Source organism: Sebastes umbrosus, chromosome 3 (genome assembly GCF_015220745.1).
Source record: "Sebastes umbrosus isolate fSebUmb1 chromosome 3, fSebUmb1.pri, whole genome shotgun sequence".
NCBI classification, from domain to species: Eukaryota; Metazoa; Chordata; class Actinopteri; order Perciformes; family Sebastidae; genus Sebastes; species Sebastes umbrosus.
Genome location: NC_051271.1, coordinates 11,517,188 through 11,536,618, shown reverse-complemented (window position 1 = coordinate 11,536,618; position 19,431 = coordinate 11,517,188). Strand labels below are relative to the sequence as shown.

Here is a 19,431-nt window from a genome sequence, read left to right as displayed (position 1 = left end):
CTCACATCAGCAATCATCTCCCATGAGTGCATACAGGTCACTGGTTAGTGGAGAGATAAAAGCACCCACTGCAGCCTGGGAGCCTTATTACACCTGCAGGTCGCTCTCATTCAAGGCCAGTGATGGAATGTAACTAAGTACATTTTACTCAAGTACTGTTCATAAGTACAACTTAACATACTTGTTCTTCGCAACTTTATAGGCTACTTCTACTCCACTGCATTTCAGAGGTAAGTATTGTACTTTTTACTCTACTATATTTAAGTTATTAGCTACATTTTACATATAAAAACACATGTTATGCTTAGCCTATATATGCTGATAGATAAGCATAGTAGTACTATATTCTACCCAGTAGTATACAAAGTATCTGAAATTGTTCTGATTTTATATCTGTCCACAAGGGGGTGCCACAAGGCTCTGTATTAGGCCCACTCTTATTTAGTATTTATGTGAATAATCTGGGTCAAAATGTACCATGCATCCTTAAGGTTCATCATAAATTGTAAATCACTGACTCACCACTGTGAGTTGTACTCTGGGTCGGGATGGCCTGCACTGGCAACTCGTAGGCTCTCCCATTGGTACATCCTTATATATAACGTGATTCTGGGTCTGCTCCCACAATACTTAAGTGTTTTTATTACGCAAAAAAAAATTGTGGACAGTATTCACTGCGTTCACATGCAGGACCTCTTTGTGCTGTCTGTCTCAAAAGCTCGGAAAAAAATTGGGGGAAGGGCTTTTTAGCATTACCTCCAAAATGACCTAAAAATCAAGGAGCTGGTATCATTAAACATTTTTAAATCTAAAATTAAGGCTTTAGAAGCAGACTCTATGGCATGCCAATGTTTTTAACCCCCTTGTTGTACAGCTGACTCCCAGACTCCCATTTTGCTGATAATGCTTCTGTGCTTTTACTCAGGACTTTTACTTGTAATGGAGTATTGTGTGACTGTGGCATTTCTACATTTACCTATAAGTACAGTACAGGATCTGAATACTTCTTCTTCCACCATGCACTGTTCAAGTCTTGCAACTTGCAATACCCACCATCCCTCTGTATGTATGTAGTTTACTCTGAAAGCACATTAACAATCTGTCTCCACCCTCCAGATGTGGGTTAAAGGGATGACACATGCTGGTTTAATCCGCTGACCTGCTCACGCACAGCCCCCACATTCAAATGAAAGATAGATAGGCTCAAAGATGGAGAGATAGATAGGCTCTTAGAATAACGCTTCACATTAGTTCACTGCATCACTAAACTAAACTGGAGCACTGCATCATTTCATATATATAAATGTGTGTGTGTGTGCATTCATAGGTAGCCCGGAGAGATCTGCTTTTCACAGTTCACAGCATCAGTGCGCGCTGGAGAGGCGGGGATTGTCCGTGACCCGGTTAGAAACAAACCGAGAGGCTTCTGTCTCCATCGTCTCAGATTGGGAGGGAGGAGAGTCTCCGTCTGTCTGCAGAGGAAAGCAGCCACACAATCATCATGTCTGACTGCAGGAGGCAGTGGAACCGGGAGGATGAGCTGCCGGTGTACCTGGCCGGTCCGATCGTTACTGGATCGAACCAGAGGAAGAGCTTCGGCATGTTCAGCTCGGTGGAAGGCGCGTTTGAGAGCAAGACCTTAGACTTCGACAACTACGCGGTGGGGAGGAAAGAGAGCCGCACCTCGAGGAGCGGGAGCCGGGAGAGAGTCCTGGATGCTGGTGGTGATGGAGACCCTCGCATCGGGAAGACGTCCAGCGAGGCCCGGGAGGGGTCACACACCGAGTCTCCCGGAGACACAGACGAGGTGCAGCCCGGGGTGGAGATCAGATACTCAGCTGGGAAGGACAGCCAGGATGGGGAGGAGGTATGGAGGATTTTTATTCTAAGGCTTTTTTTATTTCTCTGTCTGGCTTTTTGGCTGGAATTCACAGTCACGATAAAAACGATACGATACAACTTTATTGTCAGTTTGCACTGAAATTCATTTTGCATCCATAGGTAGCTCAGTTTGAGAAAAAGTATACATACAATATACATACTGTTACCATAGACAGACAGACAAGTAAGACCCATCAGACAAAAAAACCAAAACACCACCATTATTCATACATAACCCATTACAAAATCACCATCTGTCCTCTGGATTTACATGTCTTTAGCAGCACATTAATATGATTTATACATGCAGAAACAATAGAACAATTGGATCTATAACGACTTGAAAGCCTATTTATCATTTATGGCACAATAGATAGATAGACAGCTTTATTGATCCCCTTGGGAAAATTCGATTGCCACCAACAACAAACAAACAACAAAATAACAGCATTCACAATACACCAAATAAATAAACAACATCATAAGAAACCCTTTGAGACACAATCAAACAGCCGAGAGGTACCATGGATGTGTGTTTTGTCCTGGCATTGGAAGCCTTTATCTGTTGCCTATAATGAAACAGCCCCTCAGGAGTTGTTTATTCTGAGACAAAAGCCTCAGTCTGCATAAATGATGAAGTTTTCTGCTGCATTGCAGTTTGGCCATTTTGATTTTTACGTCTACGTAGCTCATAAAAACAAAATCTTCAAAAACATGCAATACAATGCAGCTGATGTGAGTGTGTGTGGTGCTGAAGTGGACAGCGACACACTGACAGACTCTCTTTATTGTTTTTTTTGCGCTCTCCTCACGTGAGCACTTGGTATGAGCGTGCGTAAAGGGGTGTGTGTGTGATCGGTACATCATCTCATCTTTTTTTCTTTTTCTCGGTGACGTGAACGCCACCACCGGGCTGGTTTTCCGCACGCGCGCACACACACGCACAGCATGTGTTGTTAGTAAATATAAGACCATTTACATATAAATCACAAATAAAACATGTTATTCTACGAAGCCCAAATTTATATTAACTCTTAAGAAGTTTTGCAAAAAAAAAATCTGTATTTTTACAAGAAATATTTTTAGAATTCCATGAAATCCTTTTTTCTAACATAAATGTATTGTTAAAATAGAGTCATAAACCTCTAAAAAACAGAATAATTATCTTTAAAAATGATCAAGAAAAGCTTAAATACAGATAATTACGATTGTGATTACACAAAATACTGTAAATCTAAGACCATTTACATATAAATCACAAATTAAACATGTCATTTTTACATTTTTTTCTCTCATTTTGAAATACTGACAAAAAATGTAAAATGTTTCTTTTTTTTTTACAGTGTAGCCTATATATGCTTATATATAAGCATAGTAGTACTATAAACTACTATATACCATTACGCACGCGCGCACGCACGCACAGTATCGTCACCTGTCTTGTCACGGTGCGCGCTCCGACGCATCCTGACGCAGCCCGTTAACGGCGGCGGATTCATCGCTGTCACTCTACACACACACGGAAACCAACACACATCAGTGGAGACTAAAGGGTTCAGAGTGCAGCAGCATCAGGGCGACCCGCTTCTGAGTTGACTGCCCTGTGGGAGGCAGAGAGAGACGGAGAGAGAGAGAGAGCATGTCTATGTCTGGGACTGGTTACCGGGAGGAGAACAGCATCCCTGATCTGACGGTAAGAAGACAACCGGCCTACAGTAGGTCAGCTGGCCGGAGCAGCAGCTCTCCGCTTGGTATGCAAATCCCCGCTGTCAGTGCCCGGCAGAGAGAGGGGATTAAATTCTTAGTGAGGCAGCAAAGAGCAGAAGGCCCTTCTACAGTTTCTCCTGAGTGAAACAGCAGAACCCCAGGCAGACAGAGAGGTGAGGGGACAAGTCTCAATGTCTGTCTGTGTCAAATCGAGCGCGTATTGTCCACTCACGGTTGGACATCTTGCAGCCTGTCAGAGGGATTAACTCGGTCTAACCAGCTGACTGGCACACGAAACAATGGCTTGCATAAAACATCACAAAGATGCATCTTTTTTTTCTGGCTACATTAAAGGTCCCATATTATAAAAAAAATGATTTTCATGTTTTTTTTATTATAAAGCAGGCTTAAAGGGACTATTTGTAACTTTCAGAAATGCTTGTTAACAGCGACACCTGTGGCCGCTAAGTCAACGAAAGTCAGCGTCGGGCTCGCGCTTGCTCGCTCTACATAGACATGAACGAGCATCGCTCAAAACAGTGAGGCGACACACGTCAGCTAAAACCACAATATCACTCTATATTTCACCTGCTTAGCAGTAATGTTAGCTGACCAGACGAAGGTCTCTCCATGAATCAATGCCGATACTAGTGTTGGCTTTTCCTGAAAAGCGGGTCGGTGCCGGGGCTGAAGCAGGAAGAGAAACATGTTCTAGTAGAAACACAAAATACGAGCATGAACCTGAAAATGAGCATGATATGGGACCTTTAGAGCATGCATTCTGCAGAAAGCCTCCTCTTCATCATTCCAGAGTATTACCAAAAGGTCAAATGAATCCAAAGGCAACATGCAATTGATTAAAAAAGCATTCAATTTCATTATGGAGACAGAAAATAACACATCAGAGACTGTATTCACATTCTTCCTTTTTGCAAGCATCCTTATTGGTTAAAGATGCTGAGAATTCAACAGGGCTGAAACATGCTGGAAAGATGGATGGGTGATCACCGGTTACCATGGAGACATAACATCTTCCTAAAGCTGTTGCCATGCAGGCCCCCTCCATGGTGGTTTAGAGGGTGTGGAGGCATTGTAGTCTGAGGGGGAAAAATGAGCTTGTTTAACACTGTGCTTCGAAATATTTTTGATCGTATTTATATTCTGATCCTACATACAGTTCATGCAAATAACAGGGGAAGGCATCTTGCATCATGCGTCTTTTTCCACTCTCATCCACTGCTGCGCTGTCATAATATTGCTGTAAGGTCAAGGATTACATAACTGATTGTGCAATATATCAAAATGCCAGGATTGACTCTCCCTCCCTCTCTCTGTACTTCTCCCCTGCAGAGTGAAAGGCTGCTGATCAAAGGAGGACGGGTGGTCAATGACGACCAGTCTGTCTATGCAGATGTCTACATTGAGAACGGGCTCATCAAGTGCGTATATAAGGAGATAATTATGTCAAAGAAGCATACAGATATTTGCAAATACTTTGCAGTCGATAATGATTTCACCTCCTCATCCTCCGCAAACCCTTTTCATCCACACCCATGTATCTTCCTGCACTACACTTTCATCCCATGTGTCTCATGTACGTGATCCTTGGCAGGCAGGTGGGGGAGAATCTGGTTGTACCCGGGGGCATCAAGGTGATCGAGGCTAACGGCCGCATGGTGATACCGGGCGGGATAGATGTCAACACTTGTCTGATGAAGCCTCACCTGGGCACGCAGCCTGCTGATGATTTCCTCCAGGGCACCAAGGCTGCACTCGCAGGGGGCACCACCATGATCAGTGAGTGGGGATGACGCACAGCCACAGTACAAACTGGAACCGTATAATCATTCAAGTGTAGTTGCACTTTCTCCATGTTAACCTTGACCCCCTCCGGCCTTTCAGTTGACCATGTGACCCCCGAGCCCGGGGAGAGTCTGCTGGAGGCATTTGAGTGCTGGCAGGAGGCCGCAGATAAGAAGGCGTGCTGCGATTACTCACTGCACGTAGACATCCCCCAGTGGAACGAGTTTGTTAAAGATGAGTTGGAGCTGCTGGTGCAAGAGAAAGGTACGTAAGGTTTTAGTTACTCCAAAGTATTACACAGCTGTGGTCATCACTGTAATGCTTCTTCATCCCTTTTTTTGAACGCATTTCACGAGAACAATAGGGACAGATTTAGAAACAATTTGGCCCAGAGTTGAATCCTCTTATAGCGACGGCACAGAGCAAATCCACTGTTCTCTACGGCGCTGTCACGGTGGTATAGTGTATAAATTCTGCTTGTAATCTGTTTTAAGTAAAAAATCACTTTTCTTTTGGGGCAGCTGCAAACTAATGCAGTAGCTGAGCCAAAGCGGCTGCTTGTGCGTCCAATTCCTTTCCAAAATAAAGTTGAGAGTTGTAATTCTTGGTGATGTATCTTCTGTGGTGATGCAGTTGAAGATGTTTGAAGAGAAACTCCGCCGACACTGTCTTAGTTGTATAACAAATTTATTACAATAAGTTCAGTATTGTAAACAAGTAACACGTTACTTGGAGAGCCTCCAGCCGAATAATGAGAGAACTCTCTCGAACGTATACAGACAGCTCCTTAAATACCGAGCTTGTTCTGGTCAAACACTTAGTTTCCTCATATGGTTTTAGGAGAGGGACAAATAAAAATAGAAACAACTCTTTTTTGCCACCATATGTCTCTTCAACTCTGACCCAGGCCTCCCAGGACCCTGCTGACTTAGCATTTGGTATATCTTTACCTTGACCAGATGTCTCTTCAAGTCTGACCCAGCTCTAAATCAGGAAGGCCCAAACAACAACTAACATTCCAATATACTCTCCTAATACAAACCATCTATATAAATATGCTGCATCTAACAGCAGACACCTCATTGGCTCAGATGCTCTGCGTGAGACGAGGTTGTGGAGCAGTTTCTGCATTTCTTGAAGTTTGCTGTTTAGGGCTGCACAATATATTGAGATTTTATCAAAATCGCAATAAGGCCTACTGCAATTCCCAAATCGCAGGATGAGGAGGAGATCGCGATATTTGTGAAATGTGTGTCAACATACCATTTTAAATTAAATATTGTGGCGCTGCAGAGATGTCCTGGCCTACACATAATATTCTACAGACTTAAGAAAACATCTTTGTTGTGGTACAGATCCCTGCAAAAAATATGTTTTCCAATGAAAATAAGAATAAGGATGTAAAAATTATAATTCCCTCTAATATCGCAAATCATATCGCATTCACAATATCAGTCAAAATAATCGCAATTAGGAACTTTCTCAAGATTGTGCAGCCTTATTTATTGCATTTCATGATATATTACTTTGGCTCCACTCACATAAATTGACTTTGTAATTCTTGCTGCTGAGTTTCCCTTTATTACCTTCTTGTCATGAATACATTCATCGTTCCCTCTGTTGTCAGGTATCAACTCCTTCCAGGTGTACATGGCTTATAAGGACGTGTACCAGATGTCAGACTCTCTGGTATGTTTCATAATCACTACTTCTGCACCAATCAATAATTTCTCATGTAAATCTATTTCCTTTCACTATTATTAATTCCTTCTTTGTTATGTGGACTCATCCCTCCCTCAGCTGTATGACGCTTTCTCCTTCCTGAAGCAGCTGGGTGCTGTGGTGTTAGTTCATGCTGAGAATGGAGACCTGATTGCTCAAGTAAGTGCTGCATAACCTCCTCTAGATTTGTCTCTTAGTGGCAACTGGCAACCCATACTTCTTGTAAAACCATCAGTTGAGAGATATTCTTCTTACATAACACATGGAGAGAGAGAGAGAGAGAGAGAGAGAGGATTAATGCTCCTGCTGCTGAGTATGACAGGGTTTTTCATAGGCCACCACTGCAGTTGACTGTTATTACACTAATGATGATGATGTAATGGTGATTAAGATGGTGAGAGTGAAGGTGCTGATAAAGCTGACAGCAGCGATGAAAAGTGGTAGTCGTGGTCATGGAGGTGATGGTCCTGATTAAGGGGACGATTAAGGTGAAAACCGTGATGTATGTGAAGATGAATGAGGGTAATGAAAGATAACGGGAGGGCTGATGAATAATAATGACATACTTGTTATCGTAAGAGGGAGATGGATGATGAGAAACCTTTAAAAGCACCATCCCTCTTGTGGGCAAATAATGAGACAAAAAATAGAAGAAAAACATTAAGGGGGTGGTTTTCATCCTAGTTTTGCTGTCCTCTAGACAGCGCTGTCAGAAGCACAAATACAGCCAGCAAAAGACCCACACAGTGCCCTGGCACTCAAAGATTACAATGCACATGTTATTTTCTTTGATAGCATGACAGATCATGAGATTTTCATTTTGCAGCCATGAGATACCAGCAAAGGCATTTGACAAGTGTTGTATGCAACCCTGACAGTTATTATAGTGGGTGTGAAGATAATCATTTGTGTTTCAGGAACAGAAAAAAATCCTGGGAATGGGAATCACCGGACCTGAAGGCCATCCTCTGAGTCGTCCTGAAGAGGTGATAACATTTTCTTTACCGCATTATCCATCCAACTATCCGTCCGGCCATTAAGTAGCCGTTATCAGTCACTATAAACACCATAGATGTGGTTCATTAGGGGCCTACTACGCATACTAATTTGTAAAAGTGAAAGTGAAACTTAAAAGCAACACGTTCTAAAACTTAAAACTGAGTGAAACGTTACTCGTTGAACACAAACAAAAAAGCTTCTTTAGGTTTAGGCATCAAAACTACAGCTTCTTAAGGTTTAGGCAAAACAACTACAACTTCCTTAGGTTTAGGCAACAAAACTACAACTTATTTCAGTTTAGGCAACAAAACTACAAGTTCTTTAGGTTTAGGTAATAAAACTACACCTTCTTTAGGTTTAGGCAACAAAAGTACAACTTCTTCAGGGTTTAGGCAAAAAACTACAACTTCCTTAGGTTTAGGCAACAAAACTACAACTTATTGAGCTTTAGGTAATAAAACTAAAACTTCTTTAGGTTTAAGCAAAATAAAACACATTGTGTTTTGGGTTAAAATAACTACAAACACAAAGACAACTACACATTGTTGGTTTCACATGGGATACAAACTCCGGTCTCCTGGGTGAAAACCCTGTGTTTTGTGTCCAATCCATCGTCCCCGACCTCCACCTGATCTCCACCCCTTATGGAGTTTCACGCTGTCTATACTACAGCACCAGCACTTCTTTCGGTGATCGACCATTTTAATAGATTATAAAACCTACTAGTGGGCGTAGTAGGCCCCTATTGACCCACATATACAGTATGTGGCTTAAAGTGACTGATAACGCCTATTTAATAGCCTGACAACGGTCTAATCGGCTGTCTATCCATCCATCCATCCATGGTTTGAATGTTTTCTTTGCTTCCTGACCATGCAGTTGGAGGCCGAGGCGGTGTTCCGCGCCATCACTCTCGGTAACCGTGTGAACTGTCCCGTGTACATCACCAAGGTGATGAGCAAGAGTGCAGCCGACACTATCGCCCAGGCCCGCAGGAAAGGTCTGTCTCTTTTTCTGATCACTCCAGAAGTTCCAATTATCTCATGTGTCTGATTCTCTTCCAGTGTTCACATCCTGACCTTCACTGTCCCTCTATCTTCCCATCCAGGTTCTGTAGTTTTCGGGGAGCCGATCACAGCCAGCCTGGTCACTGACGGTTCTCACTATTGGAGCAAGAACTGGGCCAAAGCGGCTGCTTATGTGACCTCTCCACCTTTGAGTCCTGACCCCACAACCCCAGACCACCTCAACACACTGCTGGCTTGGTACGTCTCAAACCTTTTCAGCACACTTTTAATGCAAGGCCCCGGTGTTTTACTGTATGTAATGATAAAGCCTGACAGAATATATATAGCCCACAGTAAGTTTCATGTAAAAAACTTTTCTAATTAATGCAGAGTGAGGAGAGACAAAGTGTTAAATATAGCTATGACCTCTGCAGAAAGTGAAATGCAAATCAGCTGGATGACACCAAAGGAGACACCTACAAGGATCTAACTCTCACCATTTGCATTTAGATATTAGTTTGATATTCATGCTACAAACAAAGGCTAGTGTAATGCACAATGTTAGAAAGACAGATGGAGAAGGTGAAGGTGTATATGTGAGGAGAAGAGCGGCAGAAAGAAGGTGGTGGGAGAAACTTAATAATGGACAAAGGACTGCATAATCATTTGCAAGCCACATTAACTGCAGTTATACATTATACATAGATTTATACATATAAAGTAGAGCTGTCAATAGCGTAAAATATTTAATCGTGATGAATCGCATGATTGTCCATAGTTGATCATGACTAATAGCAAATGAATCCCACATTTGTTATCTGTTCAAAATGTACCTTAAAGGGAGATTTGTCAAGTATTTAATACTCTTATCAACATTTGAGTGGAAAAATATGCTGCTTTATGCAAATGTATGTATATATTTATTATTGGAAATCAATTAACAAAACAAAACAATGACAAATATTGTCCAGAAACCCTCACAGGTACTGCATTTAGCATAAAAAATATGCTCAAATCATAACATGGCAAACTGCAGCCCAACAGGCAACAACAGTGTGTCAGTGTGCTGACTTGACTATGACTTGACCAAAACTGCATGTGATTATCATAAAGTGGGCATGTCTTTAAAGGGGAGACTCGTGGGTACCCAAAGAACACATTTTTATTCACATATCTTGAGGTCAGAGGTCAAAGGACCCCTTTGAAAATGGCCATGCCAGTTTTTTTTCCTCACCAATTTAGCGTAAGTTTGGAGCGTTATTTAGCCTTCTTCACGACAAGCTAGTATGACATCGTTGGTACCAATGGATTCCTTAGGTTTTCTAGTTTAACTCTAGCTTTAAAACTGAGCCCATTACAACCTAAAAAACACAAGTTAGGTTAATGCATTAAAGAAATTAGTGGCGTTAAAATGAGTTTGTATTAACATTATTATCGCGTTACCTTTGACAGCCCTAGTATAAAGTATACTATTATCAATGCATGAAGGCAAAATATATTGAAGTTCAGTTGTAAATTATGAGTATAATAAGGAGGATAAAGTGCCCCAAACCAAACCCACCTCAGTTCTCACTTCACACACCCTCACATACAGAATGCACAGATCATCTCGCTGTACACTTTTGACTGTCCTCGATTCCATAAATAGCACAGCAACTAGAATCCTTCATCATCTGTTGCCTTGGCTACCAACTGCCTGCCTCCTCCTCCTCCTCCTCCTCCTCCTCTCTGCTCCTCCACCCTTCGTCTACTCCAGCTCCTCTAGGCGGGTCTGTGCTGTCACACCGGTGGTGCGATACTGCCGTTGTCTTTGAGAGTCTGCTGAAGCGACAGGGTGTATTTTTAGATTCTTAAAAAATCTATTAGGAACAAAAGAACAACACTTTACCTCACATTTCATCAAGGCCCATTATTTCCATAATAAGCACTCTTCATGGCATTGGGGCGATGATCCCACAGCTCACTATCATGAAGTAATCACAGTAATTAACTGATGACTAAAAGGCCTCAGATGAGAAATTATCCTAATCATAGGTCTTTATCAGTCAGCCTCTTGTATATAAAGGGGAAAAGGTATGTTGTATAGCTTTTTGATAATGCAGTGTATCTTTGTGATGTGGTGGTGTATGGACTGGTCCTGCAGCTGCGTTGCATCACTCTGACTGGTTCAGCTGGCTGGTTTTTCTGCCCCAGGCCACTACATGACTTGTACTTTAACTTGCATGCTCAATGAGGCCATCTGATGGCGAAAAGTAGAAATGTCTGTCTTTATGTTCATCAGGTTTACTTGAATGTAAATATTGTCTTGAACTGATTTTTGCAGCCAAATGTCAATCTGATCACAAAGATTGAGCTGCAGTCAATAGTTCAAGGCATATAGTAAACATTAAATCTTTTAAAGCATTCTCTTTAGGCAAAGATCAGCTGTAATTCTCACTGAGCAGTTACACGTAGGTCTGTTTTTAAGTGACTAATTTTAATTTTCCTTAGAGCAAGTTAGCATTTTTCATCACAGGATCCACGATTATCTAATAAATTAAGAACAGATTAAATTGATCCAATTGTTAAAGAATGTTAAATGACTTGGTACCTACTTTCAACAAAATGTGTTCCTTGTAGGATATTAGATTATTCATAGTTCAATTTTGAAATTCTGCAGTGAAAAATACAGAATTTGACAGGTTAATCACTGCAGTGTGATTGGTGTTAGGGGTGTAAGAAAATATTGAAAATATTGAGTATGTATATTTTTAGATATTGTATATGTTAGGTGATACTGTATCAATTCTCAAAAACACTGTATTGATTTTTAATTAATTTTGAACATGCATAGATTAACTCAGTTAATACTTTATTTCATTGGCAAAGAGATGCGCCATCTGAATGTATGTGTCCTCTTAAAGTAGTGACATGATGTTGGATGTTACAGTGATAAATCCAAATGCAGATCCCACTGTTCTGATTGCATAACATTTTTTTTTTTTTACTCAGATCTTATGCATATGGTGGTGTGTTTTATAGGCAACTATGACAGTTTTACTCAAAATTTGCAATATTTTGCCTTGCTTACAGTATCTCAATATATTAAACCGAAACCCCTGCATCATGACACGTATCGTATCGCCAGATTCCTGCCAACACACAGCCCTAATACGGGTATGTGGATTATTTCATTTCATTTTGTTGCCTTGATTCAGTGGGGACCTCCAGGTGGTGGGCAGCGCTCACTGCGCATACAGCACTTCCCAGAAAGCCATCGGTAAAGACGACTTCACCCTGATCCCAGAGGGAACCAACGGAGTGGAGGAGAGAATGGGTTTCGTCTGGGACAAGGCCGTGGTAAGCAATGAGGACATATGTGTGTGAGTGTATCTTTTGTGTAGCTGTGACAGTGGGTTTTTGTCTACCGCTCTAAACATCCACTTCTCTGTCTCTCAGGCCGTGGGGAAAATGGACGAAAACCAGTTTGTGGCAGTCACATCTACCAACGCCGCTAAAATCTTCAACCTGTACCCGCGCAAAGGCCGGATAGCGGTGGGCTCGGACGCCGACGTCGTCATCTGGGACCCCGACAGCACCAAAACAATCACTGCCAAACTCCAGCAGTCGGTGAGAGCAAAAGAAAATAGGAGGAGGGGGGAAAGATCTTATAATACAGAGGATAACAGGGCAATGAAACTTATGTGCTGTGATCTTCAAATACTGCATCAGTTGAGGGAGCAGAAGCACATAAAGGACAGGAGGCAGGAGAGGGCTTCATATGGGAGATGGTAGAGTGTGAAATAGGATTAAAATCCAAGAGGCAGATCACAGGAGGTGAACAGGAACCTAAAGTACTTTTAGATGGAATATAATATTCAGTCAAGCCTGGTATTATTATGAGCGGTATGATGCCATATTGCATAGTATCAGAATAATATATATTACATTAGGATATACAGTATGTTTGAAGAAAGAAATTCTAATTGACTAGTGAGTATAGGATTTATCTTTAAAGGGTCGGTTTGCCCAAATATATGAAAAAAAAAACCTTTTCTTATTAGACTCTTTTTTTTGGACAAGTTTTTTTGATGGATTTTCTTTCGAACATATAACAAATAATAAGAAAACAAAACCAGAATCACAAATAAAATGAAGATCCATCCATTATCTGTAACCGCTTATCCTATTCAGGGTCGCGGCGGGAGGCTGGAGCCGATCCCAGCTGACATTGGGTGAAGGCGGGGGTCGCCAGACTATCACAGAGCTGACACATAGAGACAGACGACCATTCACGTTCACATTCACACCTACGGGGCAATTTAGAGTCAACAATTAACCTAACCTGCACGTCTTTGGACTGTGGGAGGAAGCCGGAGAACCTGGAGAAAATCCACGCTAAACATGGGGGGAACATGCAAACTGTGCGACAGTGCTAACCACTTCAACAGCAAACATTTACAGCACATTTTGAATAAACTAAATAACATTGACATTGAAATGTCTTCAATAGAAAGTAGTTCCAGTGAAAGCTTTCCACAGTGAGGACTGTGGTTTTATTGGGACAATGTTGTTTTAATCCTTTGATTTCCAAGAGCAATTCACCCGCTTTGTATTGAGTGAGTGATTCTGAGTGATGAATATTTCAAACCCTAGACATATAAAACAAAAGCTATCTGCATGGTCAGATGTCCCAAGAGAGCTAAATAAGCAAATACGTTCTTTTTTTTGCAATTTAGGTGAACCCAGCCTTAAAATTTCATGATGCACTTAAACTCAACAGAATGACCTCGAAGGTGAAAATTTGCATTGAGCAATGCGGCACAATACAGTGACGATATTACACAGTGGTTAATGTATTCAGTCTGCTCTGCCACTCTCTAATCCAGACGGGTGCCGGCTTTAGGTTATAATCCCACTTCACCCCTCACCCATTCTGTGCTCCCATCTCTCTACCCATCCCCCTGTATTCGAACTGTCGCTCCTCCTATATGCCCCGAGCTTCTCACTTATTCATCCCCCATCTTCTCAACTGCTGCATTTTACTGCATGTATTAAGCCTTCTGATACAATGCTTGCTGTAATAGCACAGTGGGCCGAGACAGTGGAGGGTATCTGTTCTGAATGCTGGGGGTGGAAGTGAAAGAGCTCTCCCTTGTTCATCTGCTTAATCCCCTTTTTCCACATTCTCCGTCTTGTATGTTTTATCTCACAGACTTCAGAATACAACATCTTTGAGGGTCTGGAGTGCCGCGGGGGTCCGGCGCTGGTTTTGAGTCAAGGTCGGGTGGTTTACGAGGAAGGCAAGCTGCAGGCCCAGCAGGGCACCGGTCGATTTATTCCCCGCAAGCACTTCCCCGACTACGCTTACCAGCGCATTAAATTCAGGAACCAGGTACAGTACACGGATCCTTTCAAAGACATCTCTACAGCAGGATTCAAAATGTGACATTTAAAAATGTCTTCGATTTAAAGATTAGATGGGCAGTCAACATGCAGTTAGTCATAGTTGCACTATTGCTTTTCTTAACGCTCTTTAAAAAGAATTATAACAATATATATTAAAAACACTGATCAATAATTGTCAGTTTAGTTTGATTTGGTTTATTGGCAACATTCTAATATATTTATAAAACACAACATATCAGACTGTTTCAGGCATTGAATGATAAAGTCCTAAACTGTGTCTCAAATCGGATACTTCTGTTAGTACACTTCCATGTAGTACACTGTGTACATTATGTATTTACCTGCGTAGTGGGTGAATTTCGACAGGGTAGTGTTGTCACTAATCGCACACGACCGGTGGATCAACTGGTGATCAGCTACGGATATCACGCCAGATCAGCAGTAATTCATTTCAGACTGTTAAATTAACCCAATAATGGCTTATATCCGACTATAGTACAGTGGTGCTTTGTGAAAAAAAAAAAAACACACGGATTACTTAAATTTGTATAGTTCGGTGTCGGTGTCAAAGACACCAAAAAAAGAAATTACATCATAAAAGCCAACAGACAACCGTCATTTGCCATGCTCTAATTTTTGTTATGGCAGGAAAACTGAGACAATAATATAGCTTTAGATGCTATAAGAGGTCAAGTTGTGAAAACAATTAATTTTGCGCCAAAGTTTAAGTCAAATACAGCAGTTTTACTATGCTAAAATCACCTATGATCGTGATTTTTACTAAATATATTCATATATTCAAAGCAATCTGTACAATCACATTATATCATAATAACCACATTAGCTGATTCCAGCAATGAGGGAACAGCAAATGAGCCAACCAGTCATGTATTATGAGGCCATTTTGTTTCTGAGGAACAACTAACAGGTTTGTGTTTTCCATCCAGGTGAAGAGCCAGCAGGGCGTTACTCGTGGGTTGTATGATGGCCCTGTGCAGGACGTCGTTCCTACCCCCAAATATATTACCCCTGCTCCATCAGCCAAAACCTCACCCACCTCTCACCAGCCACCACCACCAATACGCAATCTTCACCAGTCCAACTTCAGCCTATCAGGTAACGTATCAGGTAATATATTTTATACTAGTTTTAAAGGGAGACACCCCACGAAATAACACTGTTTTTCATGCACTAGTCAATTTTGAGATTTTGAGCTATTTTGCTTCCATGCCATGTCTTCTTTCAGACTAGTGGAAAGAAAACATCCAAAAAAAATCATTTAGGTGTTTATTTTACTACTTTGTCTATTTGTGTCTGTAGATTTCTCCTAAATTCACCTAAAGTTAGCATTAGATCATGCATCATTTACATATTTAAACATACCATTTCAGAAAACTTATAATACAAAAAATAACTGTCTTAATATAAGTACTCAACTCGGGAGGTTTCATGGTGATATTAATTAGTTGCAAATTTTACCCTATTCACCTGTAGTGTGTCTTGCAAAATGTATGTAATTTTACAATCCATATCTTTAAAGGCCATTTTCTCAATATTACTTTTTTCTCAGACTCTGAGCCAGAAATCTCCACTTTAGTAGCACTTACATCCCCCAAAGTTTCTAATTTCATTCCTATCTATATTCTGAAGGTTTTTAGTGAGGGGTTTGTTCATATATCATTCATAGCCTGATTTATAGAACATTTTAGTCCAAAAAACATGTAAAAAATATTTTTTTATGGCTTTTGTTGACAGTATTTTCTGTTTTATGAGTAATGCAAAGAGGTATCCAAAATTCCTTCTGTAAAAATATTTTACTCTAATATGTCAACAAAATGAAACAAAATATTTTAACCTGCTTTTTACAATGTTCACATTTCTACAAATTAGAACAAACTTGATAAGATAATGCTCCATTTTCATATTTAAACATACAGACATTTCAGAAAACTTGTAATCCAAAAAAATAATTGGTATACAAGTAATAAACTGGGGAATAAATATACAGATGCATTACATGACCTTTTATGTATACTGAACAGGCTCTGAATTAAATAGATTTCTAATATTTAAGTAAATAAATTAAATATTTTAAATTTGTCTTCATTTCTCAGGGGCACAGTTTGATGACAACATCCCTCGTCGGTCTGGCCACCGTATTGTAGCACCCCCCGGTGGTCGCTCCAACATCACCAGCCTTGGTTGAACACTTGACTGTGCACTAAGTGTGGTTGTTGTTGTGCGGTTTCACCTCTTGAGTGTGCGTGTGTATGACTATGAGAGTGTGAGCACACTGGCATGAATGAACACCTTTGTATTCTTTGGTACAAATGGTGACACGCTCTTTTTTAGACCGTTATGATTTTTATCAGTTTGCCTTGAGTCCGTGGTCGCAGAGACGAAGCACATTAATACTTCCAATAAAAGAACAGTATGATTTACAATCAACCAAATCATTCAGAAATACGAAAAACTCACAGGCTCACGATTGGGGCACACACACACACACACACACACACACACAAACACATACACACAGTCATGTTTCCATCACTTTAGAGGAAATTACATTGACTTACATTCATTTCCTGGAGAATTACCCTTATCATAACTGTAACCTTAACCTAAACCTAAACCAAGTCTTCACCCTAAAATGTAATGATTTACATTATGGGGACCTGCATTTTGTCCCCAAAAGGAAGGTGAGTCCCCACAATGTGACTGTGTAAACAAATGTCCCCACAACATGAGTAATACGAACACTCCCACACACACACACAGTCGTGTTTCCATCACTTTAGAGGACATTAGATTGACTTACATTCATTTCCTCGAGAAGTACCCTGACATAAACTTGCCCTAACCCAAGTCTTCACCCTAAAATGTAATGATTTACATTACGACCAGCATTTAGTCCCCAAAAGGAAGGCGAGTCCCCACAATGTCACTGTAAACAGAGGTCCCCACATCGTAAGTAATACCAGCTACACACACACACACATAGATCTGGTGTCGGACACCCTCAAAGCACCCAAATGTGAACCCAGTGTTACGTCATACTGTTATCTCCTTTCCTGTGAGCATGACTTCCTCTTCCTCACGTCGTACTGTGTGGGTCGGCCCAGACATGGTGCTCCTCTCCACCCATCTGGTGGACAGCTGAAGAAACAACAGATTTCTCCTGCATCTGTTCCTCCAACATCTTGGCAATATTTGTTTCAATGTGGCTCAAGTGGCTCAGTTATACATATTGCATGGACACGTCTTTAGATGTTGCACTACTTGTGGTTTAATCGTTGCAATCGAGGAACACTTAAAAATTTACTCAAGGCCCATTTGTATTCAGCAGCGCACACATTCTGGTAAATGTATGCTTTGAACACATAATGGCATTCACTGTGGATAGAGCCAGATGCTACTAGGTTCATTCATTTAAGCGTTACTGTGAACTTCAATAAAAAGCAATGCAACCTCCTCTCCACCATCAGATATGCAAATGTGTCAATACTCTCCTATAAAGTGTGAAGGTAGATGAGCAGTTGAAACATAACAAAAACAGCTGTGCACGGCAAAATTAATTTCTAGATCGCTGTACCTATATGATAGAGACTTTGTGTGTGATAGTTTCCTGCCAATCACTCATGCCAGAAATAGATCTTTGTTGTAATGACATGCTCAACTCACTGCTGTAAAAGGGCATCAGCTCACATCCCCGCTCCTCTTTAAAACTTCACTGAGAATCTTTTTAAGCTGTTTATAATTTTATTTGATTGATTCTGGATGTTTCTTGGTACATTTAGTGTTTCTATGCTGCTCTGTTTTGTTGCTGTTGTCTGGTGTCTCCAATGGAACCACTAATGATCAATAAAGACTTGACTGTTGTCAAAAAATGATGGTAAAACGGTTTGTTTTGTTCCGAAGAGTTTAACATGTGTGTCGCAGGTTTGTCTTTGTCTTCTGAATTTATCCGGCACAAATACTTTGAGCCAATTAATTCTGTCAGGTTGAATTTGCAAGTGCTTCAGTACAGGACAATATGGGCTCAACACACTGCCCCTGAGACACACCATGCCAAAGGGAATGTATACACACCCAAACAAGTGACACGCAATCATGTGATCTGAACCTCAAGTAAAGCAGGATTTCAATCCTAAAGTAATTCCACTCCAGTAAAGAACCTGTGTTGTGTTCATTTTGTGGCTTTATATTTCCTTTCAGTGTCAGAGACAAGGAAATGTTGAAATGTGTTAAACATTTCATTTTCATGCTGGAAAAAGTCTCCAAGTCTTGCACCAATACCTTAGGACCTATTATGCTTATATTCAGGTTCATAGTTGTATTCTGGGTTTCTACAAGAACGTGTTTACATGCTTTAATGTTCAAATAAAAAAGCATTCTTTTTTTCTCATACCAGCAAAAAATGCTCACCCGGTCTGCTCTGATTAGTGCTCTGATTATGCAACTGTGTTACTTGGTGACATCACCACGTTACGGAAGAAAAGGCGGGACTTCAATCAAGGTGTTTCAGGCAGTTCAGGAGCAGTGTTTCTGTGGGGAAGAGTAACTCCCTTTGGCCTGGAGTTTGGGCTTTGTATCTTTGCAGACCTTTTACATGCACAAAAAACTATACAACTCACTAAAGGAAAGGGAAAAGCACAAAAGCTTAACAGAACCCCTTTAAAACCTTTGAATATTAAGTGGACGAAGACTCATTTATTATCTTATTAATCCTTTGTTATGGTAAAAGTGAAACCAGGTGAAATTTGAAGGTCATTGTGACCATGTTACATTTGAAGCAGGCAGGTGGACCCAAATGCAGAGACAGAAACATGCCAGAACTGACAAATAAACAATATTGTCCAACTATGAATACAAAGTGGAAACACTGTGAAACTAAGACAGGCAGAACATGAGGAGCAACAAC

At 40.8% G+C, this 19,431-nt stretch overlaps 1 protein-coding gene across 4 annotated transcripts; it reads left to right on the top strand.

The window, feature by feature from the left end:
- Window positions 1-1,372: 1,372 nt before the first annotated feature.
- Window positions 1,373-18,408, top strand: crmp1 (collapsin response mediator protein 1). 4 transcript variants are annotated; one of them, XM_037765292.1, is made up of 14 exons: window positions 1,373-1,867; window positions 4,939-5,027; window positions 5,201-5,385; window positions 5,491-5,655; window positions 7,019-7,080; window positions 7,192-7,272; window positions 8,031-8,099; window positions 8,992-9,112; window positions 9,221-9,377; window positions 12,317-12,458; window positions 12,558-12,728; window positions 14,314-14,493; window positions 15,455-15,635; window positions 16,622-18,408. In XM_037765292.1, exons 1-14 carry the CDS (start codon window positions 1,502-1,504, stop codon window positions 16,711-16,713), a joined length of 2,061 nt encoding a protein of 686 aa, XP_037621220.1. In that variant the 5' UTR covers window positions 1,373-1,501; the 3' UTR covers window positions 16,714-18,408. The 4 variants fall into 4 exon arrangements, with proteins under 4 accessions (XP_037621220.1, XP_037621221.1, XP_037621222.1 ...); XM_037765293.1 differs by having other exon boundaries at window positions 1,376-1,867; window positions 15,455-15,623; XM_037765294.1 differs by lacking the exon at window positions 1,373-1,867 and adding an exon at window positions 3,405-3,574.
- Window positions 18,409-19,431: the final 1,023 nt, after the last annotated feature.

What these genes read in the sequence shown, in the direction of transcription:
- crmp1 (XM_037765292.1), top strand. Translation starts at nt 1,502, where the DNA reads ATGTCTGACTGCAGGAGGCAGTGGAACCGGGAGGATGAGCTGCCGGTG. An exon ending in CGCCCAGGCCCGCAGGAAAG is followed by an intron (nt 9,113 to 9,220) that starts GTCTGTCTCTTT and finishes CTTCCCATCCAG; the next exon opens with GTTCTGTAGTTTTCGGGGAG. An exon ending in CTCAACACACTGCTGGCTTG is followed by an intron (nt 9,378 to 12,316) that starts GTACGTCTCAAA and finishes GCCTTGATTCAG; the next exon opens with TGGGGACCTCCAGGTGGTGG.